We start from the raw sequence: 13,744 nt of genomic DNA, 5'->3' as shown, positions 1-13,744 counted from the left end.
CTCCTACAGGTCGTCCTTGTGCATGCGCCTCTCCAGGTCATCCATGTTGGGGTAGACCGGCATGGACTTGAGCGACTTGCCGTTGTCGACCGCCGCGTTCATGAGCCACTGCGCAAACTGCGTGAAGAAGTACTGCTTCATCTTCTTGGGCGAGGTGATGCCCTCTTCGATGAAGTGGCGCGCCGAGTCCGCGAGAATCTGATCGCCATCCGCCCGGTAGGGCGCACGCTCCAGCCGCACCGACAGCTCGGTTGTGAACTTGACGTTGTCCTCCGCCTCCTTGTTGCCCAACGCTGCACCTGCCTGCAAAATAAATGCACTTAGATTATTAAAAGGACAATTTAAAAGAAAAATAATTGAAAAATTAATTAGGGGGTGGCGTACGTTGATGGCCATCATCTTCATCTCCTCCTCAACCACCTCTTGATAGTTGTCGCACACGACTTCGAGCTTGGCTCGGCCCGGGCGGCCTTTTATGAGCTTGAGGCAGGTGGTGAGCGCTCGGTCGCCCCACCGCGTCCACAGCTCCTCCCCGCTCGCCCCCTCCGGCATGCTTAGCAGCGCCACTACCACCACCAGCGCACCGAGTGCCGCCACCCCAAGGCCGAGCCCACGGTGGGTCGTGGCCTTCTTCTGTGCCATGTGCCAGGTTTGTTGTTTTGGGGAGTTCGTCGGACACTTTAAGGTGGTGCTAATTGAGATTGATACCAGGAAAAGATCGAATAAAAGCGAAAGAAAAAGGCGCCAAATCACACGACTACCAACATCAAACGAACCAGACCAAACACACCAAACAGTAACAGGAGGCGCACTAAAGAAGATGCTCTTGCACTGCTACCTGAGAGATGATGCGGAGCGATTGTGCGTACTTCGTCCTGGCCAGGTACATGCCGCCCAGCACTTATTTAATCTTTCTTTTTCGTTGGCCCTCTCTTTTTATCTTCATTTTTGTTTTAATTCTTTGCGATGGTGTGCAGCCGCTGGTGTTGGGCCGAGAGACAGACTTTTTGGGGCTGAAGGAGCGCCTGTCGCCGGGACAGTGCCGCAGCGTGTCGCGCCAGCACGTCGAGCTCCGCTTTCTGCGAGCCGAGGCCCGGGTCGAGGTGAAGGCCCTGGGCACCAACGCAGTGGTGCTCCGCTCCACGCAGACCGGCGAGGAGCTCAACCTGGGCAAGGGCGACCCGCCGGCGTCCCTCATCTCCGGCGACTCCATCTCGCTCGTCATTTCCGATGGCGCTGGTGCGTGGAACCACTTCAGTGTGCAAACCTTTATGTTTACGTTTACGTTAACATGTGAACAACACAACCAGGCGCGGTTCGTCTCGTTGTGGACATGGACGTGCCCTGCTTCAACTTCGCGCCTTCCGCCTCGGCCAGGAAGCGCAATCTCGAGGAACCCGCTGTGGCCTCGTCATCGTCATCGTCGTCGTCGTCGTCTTCTTCTTCGTCGTCGCGCGCATCATCATCGGCAAGCGGCGGTGATGGACGGCCCAAGCCCTGGGTGGACGACGGCGTCGAGGACGGCGAGGACACCGACGAAATGGACTTGGCAGCCCTGCAAAAGGAATTTGCCGAAGAAGAGGACGACGAGGGTGGGGGTGACGTCAGCCCCAGGGTGACCCAGGTCCGTCTGCCCTACCTTCGGCTGAATGGCGAGAGGCGAATCGCTATGGTCTCATCACGTCGCATGTGGCGTGGTCGTGTCGTGTGGTGACTTGATTCGCGTAGGAGCTGGACATGTCGATCGACGACGAAGTGACCAGTCTCGCCGAAAGGCTCGAGAAAGAGAAGAAGCAGAAGAAGAAGGAAAAAGCTAAAGTGCAGGCGGCTAAGGAGGAGAAGCCCGTCGCCTCGAGCGAGGTGAGTGAACCGCACACCACGTCTCCTTCAATTGTTTGATGAATGGACACCACTCAGCTGACACGACCACCACCACCACCAACGTTTGTTCTTGCGCCTAGGACATACCCTGGGACTCGCCCAGGCCCAAGTCCAAGAAGCGGAAGCTTGACAGCGACAGCGCCGGCTCCAAGCCTGCATGCTCCTTCGGGGCCGACTGCTACCGCAAGTACGTTGTTGCGCCGCGTCCACGTTATTTAATTTTAATTTTAATATTAATTTTGGTTTTCTCATCGCCCACATCAGGAATGCCGACCATCGTGCCCGATTCTCGCACCCGGACGACGACGAAGCGGCTGCTGCCCCCAAGCCAAAGGAAGCGAAGAAACCGGCACCGGCCAAGTCCACCGCCACTCCGGCGCCCAAGCCGACCAAGGCCAAGGCCACGACCGAGGCAAAGAAGAAGGCCGACCCTTCATCAGGTTCGTTCCTTCAGCCCACTCCAGAGGGCGGCCACCGACGGAATTACTGACTCTCATGACCCATGGGTCTCAGGCCTGGCGGCGCAGGTGGTCGGTAAGGTGGTCGTCCTCACCGGCGCACTCATGATGGCACGCAAGGAAGCCACCGCCAAGTACGTTTCCTCTCTTTTCGGACTGAGACCAGCCCGTCCGTACACTAAGTTCTCGCTTTTTCGTCGACCACCGACCAGGCTCAAAGAGATGGGTGCCTTGGTGGGCAGCGGCGTCACCCGTAACACGGACATCGTGATCTGTGGGTACGATTACGGCCCGCTCTTATCAGAATTGCAGAGCGCTGCATCGTGGTTCACACGCGCGCTACACAATTTTGCGCGACCGCCGCACATATGCGCTACAGTGATAAGGCCGGTGCTAAGCTGGAGAAGGCGGAGAGCTGCGGATGCGAGGTGTGGACCGAAGAAAAGTTCATGCAGCTCATGAACGAGTGGGAGAATCGAGGCAGCAGCAAGAACGATGACAAAGAAGACGAGGAGGAGGAAGAGGAGGAGGTGGTCAAGGAAAAGGCTGTGACCAAGAAGAAGGCCAAGCCCGCAGCTCCGGTCAATGACGACGACGATGACGAAGGTGAGGCGGAGGCGGAGGGCGGCGGCGGCGATGAGCTAGGCGGCGGCGGTAACTGGGGCCAAGAAGGGTACGACCGCGCTGCTTAGTTGCGTCGATTCACCTCGGCAAGAACTGTGTAAGCTGAACACTGCGCGCGCAGGAAGGTGAAGTTGCCGAAGCCCAAGAACACGATGGAAGACGGCGAGACGCGCGAGGTCGAGTCCATGAGCGGCGGCAGTGCGTTACCTCATTTTAATTATAATTACATTATTATTTATTTATTTATTTATGCGCAAATATGGACACATTCAGGCAAGTGGCAGATCAAGAAGTGTGCGGGCGACATCTACTATTGCCTGTGCCCTGCGTGGAAGAACCAGAACCAGCCCGTCGACAGGTACCCAGCTCCTTGGATTTCTTTTACAGGCCGCACGCGCACGCGCGCTCTCAGACCACAACACTGAGGCCTGACACGACGCACGTCAACACAACAACGCAGGCGCACGTGCAAGCATCTGCGCGAATTTCTGGGCGATGAGTACGAGACCGTGCGCTGTGGTCGGCCTGCCTCGGCGCCCATCGTTAAAGCAGGTACGCGCGCCACCACCGCACGCGCGCAACCAATGGGTCAGCCAACTGATTTTCACTGCCATATTTCACAGCGTCCAAGAAGGACGCGCCCAAGCTCCTGTTGGCTCACAAATGGGAGCCAAGCGTCGACCCGACCGGCTGGTGGCTGTCCGAGAAGCTCGTACCTCGCTCTCCCCTTTCTTGCGAGCACCACATCGTCAACTCACACCTGCGCGTACGCAAACGTTTGCTGTGTGGCAGGACGGCGTGCGCGCCTACTGGAACGGCAAAGCGTTTATTTCGCGCCTTGGCAATGCCTTCTACGCGCCGGGTACGCCGCACAAGCACATCGAACACAGAAATACCAACATCACTGACACTTTTGCTGTTTTCCCCTCTCTAGATTGGTTCTGTGAGGCACTTCCGACCAACATGCCCTTGGATGGCGTACGCTCTTTCACACGCACACGCACACGCACACGCACACGCACACACGCACACACACGCACACACACGCACACGCACACACTGCTCGCGGCAGCCGGCGCCTTTTTGGAGTTCTTTGGGGTCTCACCAAAGTACTCTCCGTTGTCCGCGCAGGAACTGTTCGGCGGCCGAGGCAAGTTCCAGATCACAGTGTCGGTGGCCAAGAGCCAGGGATCAGACGTGCGGTGGAAGAACCTCAAATTCCAGGTAGATATGTCACACTTGCGCGTGTGCGTGCGATGGGTGTGGGTGCGGCATTCATGCACGAGTCATCATACTTAGCTCCATTTGATAAACAGATCTTCGATGCTCCGGGTCTCAACAAAACCTTTGAAGAGAGGCTCCAGGCCATCAACGACTGGTTCAGCGCTCATCCCACCGACTACGCCAAGGTATTACGCACGCACGCACGCACGCACGCAGCACAGCACACACAACACAACACACACACTTGACTTTGTGCTGATCGGTGGCGGTTTGTTGGGCACCAGGTGCTCAAGATGACCAGGTGCAAGGGGCAGAGCCACCTCGAGGCCGAGCTGAAGCGGATCGAGCAGAAGAGCGGGGAGGGCGTCATGCTGCGCAAGCCCAAGTCGCTCTACGTGGCCGGTCGCTCGACGACGCTGCTCAAGGTGAAGAGCTTCCACGACGCCGAAGCCGTCGTGCTCTCCTACGAGCCCGGTAAGGGCAAGCACAAGGGCCGCGTGGGCGCCCTCAACTGCAAGATGGCAAACGGCACCCGCTTCAAAGTCGGCACCGGGTACGCACTTCACGCGAAGGCTTTGGACCACAGTTTGGGCCACAGACTGATGGTTGATGTCGTCGACGACGATGGCCAGGTTGTCGGATGCCGAACGCGAGGATCCGCCGGCGGTGGGGGCGATCATCACGTATCGCTTCCAGGAGCTCACGCCCGACGGCGTCCCGCGCTTTCCCTCCTACATCGGTACCTTTAGTTCTCCATCAAATCAAGTTCACATCATCTTAACACCTTTCTGACTGCTCCACGAAAAAACACAACAACAACCAACAACAACACAAGGTGTGCGGCACGACATGGACGAGCCACGTGATCCTGTCCTCACCTCCAAGGGCACCATCGACTGCTGACAGGCTAAAGATGAGATAAATAATACCAATAAATACAAGAAAGGAAATTGTTACTGGCCCGGGACTGACTTGTTCTTTTCTCGTCCTTTCGATCATGAAGAAGACCGGCCCTGCGTGTCTGTTGGTGGGGCTGTTGTGCGTCTGGTTGTTATTTGTAAACTATGAGTCTCTGTGGCCTCTCGCCCTGCCGCTTCATGAGGCGCCTTCTTCTGGCGGCCGCTACTCCCTCCCGCCCTTCAGCTCGCTGCCGCTGCCAGACCTCGAGGTGGAGCCCCTGCTCAGCGAGAACATGTTTCGCTACCGGCCCAACGCCAACGGCAGCTTCAGCCGCGAAAAGTTGGAGGACCGTTCCTTCCTGCGGCTGCTGCCGCACTCGATCCACAAGCACCTCTGCCGGCTCAACAAGCTCGACCACGCAAGTGGCCAGTGTGAGCGCGAGCTGCCGCTGCGCCAGGCACTCGCTGCCGTACTGCCACCGCGCCGGGTCTATCTCGACGTGGGCGCCAACATCTTCAATTCGAGCGTGGGTTGGATGAAGGCCAACTACCCAGTCGACTTCACCGAGATCTACGCCTGGGAAGAGATGGAGGACTTGTTCGAGAAGCCCGAGCCCGGGGCTGCCGTAACCGTGTACAACCTGACCGCCGACGCTGCCACGCGATGGCTTGACAGCATCACCCTCTTCCCCGCCAGAGTCAGCGCCAACTTGACCGACCACTCGCCGGGCGACCTCAACCACTTCCTGCTGGCGCATGTCGAGCGCAAGGACTACTGCGTGGTCAAGATCGACATCGAAGGGGAGGAGTGGAACATCATCCCGCGGCTGGAGCTGACCGGCGCCATTCGCCTGATCGACGAGCTCATGGTCGAGTTCCACTTCCACCACCCCATGATGGTGCCCTACTGGCCTAGAGACCTTTTTCCACACACTCTCGCGCAGACCGAGGCCATCTTGCGAAATCTGCGCAGCCGAGATGATATGGTCTTCCACTTTTGGCCATAGCTGCCCAAATCTAAAAAAAAAGAAACCAATAAAACACCAAAAACCAACCATTGGCTGCATTACTCCGAAATATTTCCTCCACCAAAAAGTGCGCTGCTGTTTTATCTCTTTTGTTTTTGTCATAATCTACAGCAGGCCAACAATGAAGCGAACCAAGAAGCAAGCCCAGAAGCAGCCCAAGAAGCCCCGCCTGGTACCATCTCCTCCCCCTCTTGTGGGACGCGCCATAATTTAAGGTAAAATATTACGCTTGGGGGGCAGGACTCGACCACAGAAGCAGAAGACGTCATGGAGGTTGTGGCGCCCACGCGCCGACCGGTGGCAGCGACTCCCGGCGGCGTGGGTCTGGACGAGACCCTCACCGACGACGCGCTGGTGGCTGTGTGCCGCCACGTCCACGCCGGGGCCGACCTCGTGCGCCTCTCGTGCGTCAGCCGCACTCTCCACCGCCTCATCGCCCACCCGACCGACGGTGCCCCGGTGTGGCGCGAGCTGTTCCGGCGCGAGCGCGGCCCGGCGGCCTACGCGGCCATGAGCGCGCTGGTCCAGCTCCACGGGGCCGACGCCGTGCGCCATGTGTTTGTGGCCGACCGCGAGAACCTGCTCCAGGCCATGGCCGGTGGGGCCGGGGAGGCGGCGGCCGCGCTGCCGCAGCGCAGCGTGTGGTGCGAGGCCTTCATCGAAACTGGTGCTCTCCCGCTTAAGTTAAGTTGCATTCCAGGTGAAAAGTTGGCACTCACGCGCAAGAAATTTCCTGTGTGTGCGCACACGTGTGCGGTGTGTGCGTTCGTAAGACGAGAAGCTGGCCTGGCGCCGTCTGCTGGCGGACGTGGCGTCCGACCGCGCGGGCGGCCTGGAGGAGCTGGCCAAGGCGACCGCGCTCATGAAGTTCCGGGACACCGTCGAGACCCGCATCGCCGCTTGGATCGGCGACGACGAAGCCGACAACGAAGACGACGACGACGAAGACGACGACAAGAACGAAGAAGAGAGTCATCACGAGAAGAAAAAGAACGAAGACCAAGAGGAGAAGGCGGAAAAGAAAGAGAGTGAAGATGACGAAGACGATGAGGAAAAGGAGAAGGATGGTGACGATGAAGACGACAACGACGACGAAGACGATGAAGACGAGGACAAGCTGGCCAGGAGCGAGCCCAAGCTGGAGACTAATCTGCAGAAGATGCAGGTGCGCATGCTCCTGAACATGATGCGCGTCACCAAGCACAACGACTTCTCCTGCGGCGACGACTACCGCGGTAACCCACACCACCACCCGCCTATGAACGCGAGATATTGTTTCCGTGGCCCGTACGCTGTAGTGAGTCTCACTCCGGACGAATTACCCCATCACCTCACTTCGTGGGCGCTTCTAGGTATCTTCGGCACCAGCAGGAAGAACGTGACGCTCGGGTTCCTTCGTGACAACACTGTCTCCAGCGTAGAATCCTCTGGTACAGTTGTATGGATCGCACACGACACGACACACGCACACACAGCCCTCACGCGCCCACTTGTGCGACATTTTAAAAGGGGCTCATTGGGGTGGTGACCCTCATGCAGGCGGAGATGGCCAGTACAATGTGACCACCTGCAAGATCAGCCTCTCCGTCGGTACGCCGTTTCTTTCCTCATCTGCTGCCGCTGTACCTACCGAGGCCCTTCCTCACAGTGACACTGTTGTGCAGGCGGCAAGGCTCATGGCAGGTACGAGGAGATATCGCATAAAAGCGCGTGCGTCGTGTCGTGTGTCGTGTGTCGTGTGCGTTGGTGCAAACGCTCGTTCTTGCAGGGTGTGGGAGTACGCGACCAACTCAGCGCGCGATGACAATCCCGCCTGCTCGCCCAAGAGCTGTGTACGTGCCCTTCATATTCCTCTCTTTGCTCTCAGGGTCGTGCGCACACGACGTACGCAACACAACACGACATCACACTTTCCGCACGACACACGCCTAACTCGAAGGAATGTACGTGTACACACGTCACAGCCCCAGCTGCAGAAGTTGTGGGAAGAGCTGCTCAAGCCGAGTGCCGACAGCGACGAGGGCCTTACCTTCCGCCATTTCCTTCACTTCCTGGGGGTGGCGCTCGACCTCGCCCACGAGGACGACTACGAGCGCGGCTACACCGCCTTCCACTCCTTCCTCGACCTCGCTCCTGCGTAACCACTCGCTCCCAAATGATCGGCGTGCAGGCCCAATGCAGCACGAAGCCTTGGCTTGTGCCATCTGCTCTCTGTTGATGGACTGGTACCCAGAGTGCTTCACCGAACCATTGGCAGTCCCACAATAAACACAGGAGCTGTGCCTTCAGCCACAAGTGGTAGCGGTGTGTGCATGCTGGGAGCAGAGGTGCTCTAATGCTTACGGTGGAGGACATCTCGACGGCTGGACCTTTACCATGCACGATGGCTAACCAGGTTCGACTCCTGGCAGCTCCACTCCCAACACAGGGGGCTGTAGTGTAACGGCAACACGCCATGGACCAGTCTGTCACCCACACCTCCAGCAATCTCTCCAAAAGATTGCCCCAAGTGAACACTCTCAAACCATGCAGAACTGTGTTGGCCTGGGGTAAGCTGAAGGTGTGGCCCGTCCTCCCACATAGCTCCATCACCTCATTCTTTTGTTTTTTGTTATTTGTTTTTTTTGTTTTGTTTTGTTTGTTAATTCAATTAAAATGCAAATTAATTGCATTGTGTGTGTTGTTGATATGCAATCAACTTAAAACACTAACCAACCAACAACTCACTGATGTGGTGGTGTGGGCCACACAGGTGGCTACAAGCCAATCAACATGCAGGCGCCACCATTCAACCTGGGCCAACCACTGTCAGATTTCCCTGATGCCAGCCATGAATGTTCTGCTCTACAAGCTGCCACTCATGGTCTTCTCCTGCATGCTGGACAGTACCAGCATGTGAGGTATGAGCTCTCCTTCAACTCTCCCCACCCACCTGCCCACCTGCTCAGTCACCCCCAATCAGCTGACCAACCATTGCCTGCCCCACCACCACAAGAGCAGCTTTCTGTCAACAGCAGTGGGAGGTTTTTGTGGTATCTTTGTTATTTTGATAAATTTGTTGTTTTTGTTTTTGTCTAATTGTGGGGTGGGTAATGAGTGACAGTTGAATTTGGATATGTTTACAGATGATTTTTGCAGATGACAGATGATTTTTATGCCCATTTTGGCAGACAAGAGATGATTTTTATGCAGATGACAGTTGATTTTTATGCCCATTTTGCAGATGACAGATGATTTTTATGCAGATGACAGTTGATTTTTAGGCCCATTTTGCAGATGACAGATGATTTTTATGGCCATTTTGCAGATGACAGATGATTTTTGTGCAGATGACAGATTCTTTTCATGCAGATGACAGATGATTTTTAAGCCCATCATTTTGGCAGACCGTTTTGGTGGTGCCGCAGTGCCAGTGGGTGCGCCAGGCCTAGTTCTTGAGGTACTGAGAGATCTGCTGACCGAAGTTGTTCTGAGCAGCCAGGGAGACGTCCCAGACCATGACGCCGCCGAACTGGCCGTCCGACCGCACGCCGCCCAGCGCGCGCTGGAGGCCGTTGGCGTCGATGAAGCCCGCGCCGCCCGAGTTGGCACCCAGCACGCCCACCATGACGCGGGTCTTCGGGCTGTGGTTCTGCGCCCAGTTGGACCAGGTGTAGTAGTTGAACGGGTTGGGCAGGCCGCAGGTGGGCAGGTTGTTGTAGAACTGCACCCAGATGTAGTCCACCTTGCCCTGGTCGAGCGCGCTGCCCCACGAGTACGGCCCGTCGAACGCATCAGGAAACGGACACTGCGGCGCAGCACTGCAATCAAGAAGAAATCTGTGAGTCATCATCACTCCACCGCACACACCGCACACACACCGCACACACACCACACACACACACACACACACACACACACACACACACACACACACACACACACACACACAAGAAAACACGTACGAGATGTAGTAGCGCTTGCTGGTGTCCTTGTTGAAGAGGTTGCTGAGGGTGTTGACGAAGGCGCCGTAGTGCGAGGGGTCGCCCTTCTCGATGTCGAGGTCGATGCCGTCCAGCTTGGCCCCGTCGAACGGGCGGTTGTTGGTCCACCCGCCCAGGAACATGTCCCACACGGTCTGGGCCAGTTGGTTGCCCTGTTCGTCGCTCGAGAGGCCGTAGTTGCCATCGCCTCCGCCGAGCGAGAGGAAGACGCGCTTGCCCTGGGACTGGCACGCCTGGATGTCCCTCCCGATGTCGGAGCAGTGCAGCAGGTTGGTCCCGGGGAACGTCTGCCAGCAACTGTACCCACCACTCGTCAGCCACCGCACACACCGCACACAACCAAAACCAACCGCACGCAACAGCACACAACCGCAGATGGTGTTGGACGTACTGGCCAGCAAAGTTGATTGAAATGTCGCCGCCGCTGCCGAACTGGGGCATGAAGCCGATCACGATGATGTCGTAGGTGCTGCCGGAGCAGTACGACGCGAGGCTGCCCTCGTTGCCCGAGGAGCACTGGGCCCAGTAGCCCACCTGGTTTTTTTTACATTATTTTTTTAATAATTCCGTAGGCCAATGAAAAATGGGTATCAGTTTTTAAAAACAAAAGACAAGCAACAAGCCCGCAACATCGCGGGGGCGGTGAAGGCAGTTGTTGTACCATCAGATTGGATTCGGCCTGGATGGAGTCTGCGTTGGGCGAACACATTTAGTTGGAGAGGGTGACGTGTTTTATCTATGGCAAAAGAGTGGAGATATATAACGAACCATTGAAGGAAGCCAGGGTGAGGCAGAAGCATGCGGCCAGCACGACGGCGAGGAGGCTGAGGTGAGCCATGGGGTTGTTTGCTTCAAGCTTGTGGCTGTGGTGTGTTTTGTCAAAAGCGCACGCAAAGTTGAGTATTTGGCGCTGCGTCATGATTGGCGGAGAACAGGAGCAACCAATCCCATTTCGTCCGACACACTTTTGTTGTCGATTGCTGATTGGCGGAGGTCTCGTTGGAACATCGTGCACGATTGCTGATCAAGTAAAATGGCGATGACGTGGGCTTAGGGAATGTAGCCATCTTCATCCCACTGCCCATTCCCTTCCACGTGTGGAAAGAAACTGCTGATTGAAGAGAAGAACCTTGCCACAAGGAATCCAGTGTTGTCAGTGTTTGTCTGACTTCTTCCACCCAAAGCCAAACATGTGGCCTTTGTCCTTCTCACCCGACTTCTTGCTGGGCGTCTTCTCTGCCTGTGCGGCCAGCAGCGCATTCTTCTCGCCCGTCACCTGCAGGTGGCCACCGGCAAGAACAAAGGGTTTGGTTGATGAGCCATCAGCAAGAAATGATCAAAAGGCAGTCAACACTATGTTCATTCAACGTGGTGGTGGTGGTTGAGAACTAACCTGATCGAGTTTGACTTGAAGCTTGGCGATCTTCTCCTTCAGCGCATCGATACTGTCCTCGTCTTCTACTTCGTCCGCGTCTTGTGACTCAGTCAACTCGTTCGTGGGCAAGGGGAACGCCTGCACCAATCACAGCTTATTAGTTGCATGGTCTACGCGCGCGTGGTGCGTGTGCGGTCGTGTGTGTGCGTGCGTGTGTGCGTGTGTGTGCGTGTGCGGTCGTGTATGTGTGTGCGGTGGCGTGTGTATGTGCAGTGGTGCATGTGGCCAGACCTGGGTCATACGGAACAGCACGAGGTCGCGGATGTGGAGAAGATCCTCGTCCTCGTAGCGCGCGTTGAGCCCAATGGCCGAGTCGTTGAGCTCGAGGATGTACTCTTTGCCGTCGTCCCGGCTGTGCACTCCGTCCAACGCGCAGACATCCATCCCCAGGGCCTTGCTCGCCAAATCAATCCAACCTTACATGTTGATCGCTCGTTTTCGTCAGCTTGTACATGCGCGTGCGGTGGCGCGTGTGCGGTGGTGCATGTGTGTGTGTGGCGTGTGGTGTGTGTCGTGCGGTATACGTTTGTATTGGGGCGTGACTGGGATGTCCTCGTCTTTCTGGCTGAAGCCTTTGCCCTTCCAGTTGGTCGAAAACCTATCGATCGCACCGAACGGGAGGTCAGCAGCAAACAATAAGCAAGCCGACGACCCTGCCGGAGAGGCTGATACGACTCTCGTACCTCCGGAACGCGCGGTAGTTGTCGCCGATCTTCTGAATCCTGAAGTCGTAGTCCCAGTCTGTGCGTTTGTGTGTTTGGGTGAGTGCGGTGCTTTTTGATTGAGTAGCAGCTGCGAGGGCCGCTGGCGTGAGATGCGCACCTACAAACGGCTCTGTGGTGACGTAGCGATCCTGGAGTGCCACCACTGTGTCCACCCCCGTGCATCGTGAGTCGAGCTCGCCATAAAATGGGGGAAAAAGAACGAAAGAAGAACGAAGAACAAAGACCATCAAAAAGAAGGGAAAGTGCGCCTTCGTGGACACGTACCGCTCTGAAAGTCTTCAAACTCGCTCTGGCTGTTCAGTTTCATCTTTCCAAACCCTTTGATTTGGGGCGCGGTGAGTAAATGCCAACAAGTGAGATGAGAGGGGGCGTGCGCACCGGCGTGAGCGGTGCCCAGTTTGGCGACGATGGGGAAGCCCGAACAGAAGGTCATCGCCTTCCAGTCCGCATAGCAACTGACCAAAGGAGAGAGAGAGAGAGCCCAGAGTCAAAGTTTGCGTTTAGCGCAACACGACGAAGTCAAATCGAGACGTACGCCTGCTCGATGAGCGGGAACTCATCCTTGCCGAGCACCTTCTGGATGGCCTTCAGCTTGCCGTAGACGATCGGCTGCACCCAAGCGGTAGGAGTTACTTTTTGTTACACTCGCGGCGCTCGAGATTGGGAAGGTACGACGTTGTTGTTGTTGAGCGTACCTTGTTTTGGCACAGGTACAGCGAATCCAGGGTGTTGACTGACGGCACGTTGGAGTGCATGAACGCGTAGAGCCTGTTCCTGTAGTCCTACAATAATTCCACGACGGTTATCCTGCGTGTGCGGTGGTGCGTGTGCCTGTGCGCTGGTGCGCGTGCGATGGTGCGTGTGCGTGTGCGGTGGTACCTGGCCAAAGACGCCCTGTAGGGCACTGCGGACGAGTAGGAAGTCTGGGGTGATGGACTTGCGACTGCCGCCCGCCGGAGCGATGTCCACCACGCACCCGCAGTCGCTGTATGACACCATCCTAATATCTACATTTTTTCAAAAAAAATGAATTATTTAATTTGTGAATTCTATTATTATCATAAAATAAAGGAAAATGTAGATAAATGGACAATTAGAAAGTACCTTCCCAGGAGGCCATTTCAACGGTTACGTCGACCAGTCCAGCGTGCAATGTGGCGCCTTTGAACACTGCCGGCCAGTCGATGGAGGCCTTGCCGCCAATGACGAGCAGCGTGCGACGCTTCACCAGCTGTGGCACTTTCGCGACCGTTGGCTTGGGGGTGGTCTCCTCATCGCCCACGTCACCAGCGCTTTCGTTCTTTTCCATCTGGGTCTCGTTTTCGTTCTTTTTCTTCTCTTTCTTCTCTTTCTTCCTCTTCGCTTGGTGTTCTGGGCTCTTCGCTTGATCCTCTTCCATCCTCTGACGAATACGCGCGAACTGCCATTTTTTTCATTTTCGATTTCGTTTTCTTTCTTTTTTAGTGTGCCACTAACTTCGGAGCGCC

General features: G+C 56.4%; 6 protein-coding genes across 6 annotated transcripts; 3 read left to right on the top strand and 3 right to left on the bottom strand.

The window, feature by feature from the left end:
- Window positions 1-3: 3 nt before the first annotated feature.
- On the bottom strand, window positions 4-642 carry ACA1_183720 (uncharacterized protein; the record flags this gene model as incomplete). Its single annotated transcript, XM_004345930.1, has 2 exons — window positions 4-303; window positions 385-642. The coding sequence occupies 2 exons, from the start codon at window positions 640-642 to the stop codon at window positions 4-6; spliced, it is 558 nt and encodes a 185-aa protein (XP_004345980.1).
- Window positions 643-820: 178 nt separating this feature from the next.
- On the top strand, window positions 821-5,090 carry ACA1_183710 (ATPdependent DNA ligase domain containing protein; the record flags this gene model as incomplete). Its single annotated transcript, XM_004345929.1, has 20 exons — window positions 821-883; window positions 978-1,239; window positions 1,311-1,672; window positions 1,729-1,860; window positions 1,962-2,068; window positions 2,146-2,321; window positions 2,395-2,473; window positions 2,552-2,617; window positions 2,719-3,012; window positions 3,085-3,161; window positions 3,237-3,321; window positions 3,424-3,515; window positions 3,587-3,675; window positions 3,756-3,825; window positions 3,898-3,941; window positions 4,095-4,187; window positions 4,280-4,372; window positions 4,472-4,740; window positions 4,820-4,926; window positions 5,023-5,090. 20 exons carry the CDS (start codon window positions 821-823, stop codon window positions 5,088-5,090), a joined length of 2,628 nt encoding a protein of 875 aa, XP_004345979.1.
- A 94-nt stretch (window positions 5,091-5,184) lies between these two features.
- Window positions 5,185-6,093, top strand: ACA1_183700 (uncharacterized protein; the record flags this gene model as incomplete). Its single annotated transcript, XM_004345928.1, has 2 exons — window positions 5,185-5,985; window positions 6,031-6,093. 2 exons carry the CDS (start codon window positions 5,185-5,187, stop codon window positions 6,091-6,093), a joined length of 864 nt encoding a protein of 287 aa, XP_004345978.1.
- Window positions 6,094-6,235: 142 nt separating this feature from the next.
- On the top strand, window positions 6,236-8,255 carry ACA1_183690 (uncharacterized protein; the record flags this gene model as incomplete). The annotated part of the gene is made up of 8 exons (XM_004345927.1): window positions 6,236-6,286; window positions 6,355-6,781; window positions 6,888-7,349; window positions 7,467-7,544; window positions 7,654-7,704; window positions 7,779-7,797; window positions 7,883-7,946; window positions 8,079-8,255. 8 exons carry the CDS (start codon window positions 6,236-6,238, stop codon window positions 8,253-8,255), a joined length of 1,329 nt encoding a protein of 442 aa, XP_004345977.1.
- A 1,286-nt stretch (window positions 8,256-9,541) lies between these two features.
- Window positions 9,542-11,016, bottom strand: ACA1_183680 (glycosyl hydrolase, family 18 domain containing protein; the record flags this gene model as incomplete). The annotated part of the gene is made up of 5 exons (XM_004345926.1): window positions 9,542-9,914; window positions 10,059-10,394; window positions 10,489-10,631; window positions 10,759-10,787; window positions 10,866-11,016. 5 exons carry the CDS (start codon window positions 11,014-11,016, stop codon window positions 9,542-9,544), a joined length of 1,032 nt encoding a protein of 343 aa, XP_004345976.1.
- Window positions 11,017-11,250: 234 nt separating this feature from the next.
- On the bottom strand, window positions 11,251-13,656 carry ACA1_183670 (Synapsin, ATP binding domain containing protein; the record flags this gene model as incomplete). The annotated part of the gene is made up of 11 exons (XM_004345925.1): window positions 11,251-11,373; window positions 11,491-11,610; window positions 11,764-11,948; window positions 12,057-12,130; window positions 12,216-12,273; window positions 12,522-12,575; window positions 12,636-12,712; window positions 12,793-12,866; window positions 12,953-13,039; window positions 13,137-13,264; window positions 13,362-13,656. The coding sequence occupies 11 exons, from the start codon at window positions 13,654-13,656 to the stop codon at window positions 11,251-11,253; spliced, it is 1,275 nt and encodes a 424-aa protein (XP_004345975.1).
- Window positions 13,657-13,744: the final 88 nt, after the last annotated feature.

Source organism: Acanthamoeba castellanii (genome assembly GCF_000313135.1).
Source record: "Acanthamoeba castellanii str. Neff unplaced genomic scaffold scf7180000084745, whole genome shotgun sequence".
Lineage (NCBI taxonomy): Eukaryota > Discosea > Longamoebia > Acanthamoebidae > Acanthamoeba > Acanthamoeba castellanii.
The sequence above is the reverse complement of the archived record's forward strand: the minus strand, read 5'-3'. Positions and strand labels throughout refer to the sequence as shown.